Source organism: Opisthorchis viverrini (assembly GCF_000715545.1).
Source record: "Opisthorchis viverrini unplaced genomic scaffold opera_v5_224, whole genome shotgun sequence".
Taxonomy (NCBI): domain Eukaryota; kingdom Metazoa; phylum Platyhelminthes; class Trematoda; order Opisthorchiida; family Opisthorchiidae; genus Opisthorchis; species Opisthorchis viverrini.
The window spans coordinates 293,780-298,705 of NW_008751878.1; the positions used below are offsets into that span (position 1 = coordinate 293,780).

The following is a 4,926-nucleotide window of genomic DNA, read 5'->3' on the forward strand; positions in this document are numbered from 1 at the left end:
GGTGTAGTAAAAGCAAGCAAACTTTTCAATTTTGAATAGGCGTGTCTCATCACTCACATTTGACTTGGTCCTACACTTGCTTGTACGGCCGAAAAGTGCATCTATCAGAATCGTTGCTGATTAGAAGTTCATGAGCACTGATATTTCGCGACGTCTGCTAGATCCCATTTCGCCTTGCGTCTCAAGTAACGTCTCCTTATTTGATCTGTCCCCTCTGAAGCTCCGTTCTCATTGTGACACGCAGATTGCTTCCCACATTCCATTTATTCGATCGACTGCAAGTACATAAAATATAGACTCCATAGAAAATTTTTGTTCACTCTCGTTCGAACGGCCGTGTTCCTGTTCTGGCGTAATTATTCCGGTGAGTCCACACCAAGGGGAAGCACTGGACTCGAGTTTCGCTCACATTGCTCACATCGCTTCACATCGCTCAAGTGTGAACACGTTCGCCTGTTTAGTCGGGATAATTCAGATGCGTCCAACGTACGTTGGTGGAGTAGTGGTTACACGCTCGCCTCGCGTGTCAGATGTCCGGGGTTCAAATCCCGGCACGGCCATTGGATAGGCACTGCTAATGAGGTCTAATAAGAGCGGAACTCGAGTCCAGTGCTTCCCTTTAGTGTGGACTCCCCGGAATAATTACGCCAGAACAGGAACACGGCCGTTCAAACGAGAGTGGCGTGGCTATGAACAAAAATACCTATCCCGCAAAACTCCAAAATTGCATAGAAAATTGTCAGGATATATAGCGAACCCAGTGACTGGAATTGATTTGGCTGGTGACGGTGCTGAAACAGTCCTTAAACAGTGTCTTCCTTTGATCCGTTTCAGTAAAAACGGAACAGCACAAACCTCAGGATGCAGCCAGAGTTCTAGTAACAGTCGTGAATCTCATATCCTTGAGAAAATGCACTGCTACTGACCGTCATCCGAACGACAATTTTCTAAAACAGACTCATGAATTGGAAATCAGCGACAGGTGACGAATCGCAGAAGTTCACACCTAAGCGAGAGTTTGATAAGTGGCAAACATCCCTCACTCAACCCAGTTGCCAACCTCCCGGGGATTTCAAATAATCGATTACAATAATTGCTTATTATTAGTACAACAAACTGCGGTAAAATAGTATTCATCAGGATGAATTCCTGTCTAATACAGTATGTATGAAATTTTTATTTCTAATCATATCTTTCAAAAGGCATCCAAAAAGCTGTAATTTAAGGGCGATTGAAATCTGGTTCGGGCTACCTCACCAGACTTAACCCAGGTATGATTCCAGCTGGTTTGAATCCTTTTGTATGACTGTGGATGAGAATTACACCGACTACTGATATCTATTCAGCAATATCAGTATGGTAATATCAGTTTGGTTGTAACATCTTTCCAATGCCTAGCCGCCAAGCCACCCGAAAGAAGCACCAAAACTGAGGTACTGTCAGTCTAATCAAGCTTAGACAGGAGCGGTCTAAAGGCTGAAGTTGGGCTCGAACCACGAACCTTCCGGTCAGTAAGTTTGTGCTTCAGCTACCAGACTATATCGAGGCATCGCTTCAGTACAGGACACGATCAAAAACTTCAACGGGTAGTAGAACTCTACATTGTGTCACCTGACAATCATGTCGGCGTCATGTTATCGATTAGCTACAATAACAATAGATTCGGATTAGTTCGGACGAAAACAATCCAAGGAAATAGAACGCGATCCGATATAGTACGAAATCCTGGATAAAAAATCGATGTCGTTTTGAAGGAGTCAAGCATGAGAGTTTCACTGATGCTTGTATACAAATTTACACAAAATCCCACACATTTTGGTCTGATATTGAAAGTGATGATCGGGGGCGTAAAATTGCTCAACAGCCTGTGAACAAACTTGAACAAGAAAGGCCCTAGGTCTCAGGATACATCTGAATTTGTGGTAATTGTATGGCTCGTAAAACAAAAGTTGATAGCTTTCTTTCTAGACCTTGACTCATTAGTAATTACAATGACAATCAATGAAGTGGAGTGATTTATTCTCAGAATGAAACAGTTTATCTAAATTTTCACGATTTAGCGCAAAACATTTCAGTTTTGTTCGTTTGAACACTACACGCAGACATGTTGATCGATTTTCCGCGAGAAAAAATGGTCAGAAGAACCCAGTGACTCATGAGTCATAGATATTATTTTGACAATATATTTGTAGTTCGCCCACGAATTCTACCAACTACTGAGCACTACTCACGTTGATTTAAATTTCATAGTGGAAACACGGGGACAGTGGGAGAATCCCATTACTAAACGTGATACCGAGCAAACAAAACATGCCAACTAGCGAGAATCAGCTTCCGATATACCCTGAACACAAAGCAGCGCATAGACTCCAAATATATGTGAATAGTTGTGAATAGTTTGGAAAAACGTGTGCTCTACTACGAGCCTATTTGTTTGATTTTCCTTCAAGGTCCTGCAAACTACAGTGCAGCAGGGGAACCATCTGTTAGAACGGCGTCGACCAAATTCATGAACAAATACACCAAACGTCATCTCCGGTACTCCCATGACACAGGCGACGAAGAGGCCAGTGTATCCCCACGTTGCCTGTCAAAGTAAGGTGCTATTCTACACAAATGGCAGTGATCAAAACACCTTACAAGTCTGTTCAAAAATACTGGTTGAAAGAGCCACAAGCATGACCAAATTGCTGAGGAAATCAGCGCGCCAAATCAAACGGAGACTTCTAAACTGATCGTACAGACAGATCTACCGATAGATGAACAGGACAGCACGATAACTGGGAAGTAGGGTCCACGAATGTGTGTAAGATCGTGACAAGAAACATAAATCCGAATGAGGAACGTATATAGTGGTTATGCTGGTAAGCCAGTGACTGCCCTGAGGCCACCCAGGAAATCTAGTGTCCGGTTTCATGGCAACAGTAGCACTTATTTGGATCTGACAGTTGTAGCCTCAGATCTGTTGGAAGAATTCTGTGTACTGCGCCCCCTTCATAGTTTAACCAATGAACCCGTCTAATTCACAAAGATGAGTGGTTGGACAGGAACCGACTTCGATGAGGGACAGGGAGCAGACAAATCCGCGTAATCCCTTTTGTTTTGTTGGTGCATAGTTTAGCGAGATTTTATTGTACGCTTTTCAAATAAAAGCGTAAAATGAATTATTGTAGAACACACCTGCTGGAATACGACATTTGCCACAGCATATACTCGTGGCACAGGTTGAACCAATGACGTTCCACTGGATGTTCTCTGAGACCAAAAACATCCACAACTCAAAGCACATAGCTACATCATTAGTAATACATCAATGCTAGAAAAGTGCCACGTTCACAGAACCACTTGAACACCAAGGATAGAACGATTATTTTGATCCACACCTTAGAAACGCTGATTCCTCACTGACTTCTTCGTACACAAGCTTCAGGCGTTGTGCTCCCCTTATGCGTGCCAATAAACAATAAACGGTTATGAGTAAGCGCACTCCCAAACGAGCTGACAAATAACTTACAAGACAGGCTAAATGGACTGGATACCCTCTTTGTCTCTTTTCCTTGCAAACTCGTATCACAGAGTTTATTTGGGATACCCAGGTACACACAAAATCAAGCTGAAAAGCAAATGAATCCGATCGATCAGAGGGCGATTCATTTGAATATAAGACTCAAGAGTCCATCCCGAATGGATGGATGCTTGTGAGAGGAGCAAACAAATGAATTATGAAACCACCAGATATTCGAATACACATTTCGTTATCTTGTTACCAGGCTGTGTGTATGCGTCCACTTTGTTGGCTTTGGTCCCAAACAAGTCTGCGACAGATGAGCTTGTTTAATGAGCGCTATTGGTCATCCTGCTGTTTCGTTTATACGACGCATGCTACGTCAAATTTCCTCACCTTTTTATTAACGCATCTTCCCTCTGATTCATTCTTAGAGTTCTGCATCTGGTGGTCGTTGGCTTGTTCGCTGAGCTGGGCAATTTGATCGCAAACGTTTCATCGCCAATCGACGTGACATCATTAGTGCGTTATTGTGGAGAGTAGTACTGCGTAGCGGTGGGTTAGTGGCTTTGCACAACCACTGATGATGTCACCTCGATTGGTGATGAAACGTTTGCAATCTAATTGCATAGCTCAGCGAACAAGCCAACGACCACCATTCAACACCGATGCTTCACCGCCGTACAACCATGACTTATTTGAAAACCTCATTGTAAAGAAAAGAGTAAAGGTAGACGAGGAAGGGACTTAAGGCCAGCTTACCACAATCATTCCGAGGTGCCAGGGGATCTGGATAGAAACTGACAACAATAACGCCACTGACATCGGTTGACAGCCATATCTTGTAGTGTCTCCAACTAGGCACAGTGAGGATCACGCGGTCCCCATCCTGGAAGGCGAGTAGCACCAACAGCACCCAAGCGTTTCGTGATCTCCGTCATACTCCTGTACCAAATCAAGGGTTGGCCACCTCTCTGTTTACGCCACTCTGAGTTGGGCATGGAAAACAGCACTCTCTTCGGCAAACGATGGTTCGGCATACGTGACATATGTCCCAATCAACGCAGCTTCTGGTGCTGGACACATTCTTCAATAGAAGTACCTGTTACACACCCGAAAACGCTCTTTCTAACTGCCTCGTCATCTTTCCGGTTATACAACCCTCCCAATGTATTGACCACGCCTTCATGTGAACATAATATGATCAAATTTCGAACCAAATCGAACAGGTGAGTTAGAGTCACTACTGCTGAAGGGACGAAAGCCCTTCACCGCGGGGTCGTTTATTAACAAACACCAGCTAGACAGTTACAAACGATCGGACAAGAAAGTAAACGTCTCATATGCACATGGTTTTTAAAAGCGGAACCTTCCAACAAGTTTTCCCGAATTTCAGTGAGTATTCGTTGACTATCAGGCCT

At 43.7% G+C, this 4,926-nt stretch overlaps 1 protein-coding gene across 1 annotated transcript; it reads left to right on the forward strand.

Moving 5' to 3' along the window:
• Positions 1-577: 577 nt before the first annotated feature.
• T265_08490 (hypothetical protein) lies at positions 578-4,048 on the forward strand (the record flags this gene model as incomplete). Its single annotated transcript, XM_009174304.1, has 2 exons — positions 578-810; positions 3,940-4,048. The coding sequence occupies 2 exons, from the start codon at positions 578-580 to the stop codon at positions 4,046-4,048; spliced, it is 342 nt and encodes a 113-aa protein (XP_009172568.1).
• Positions 4,049-4,926: the final 878 nt, after the last annotated feature.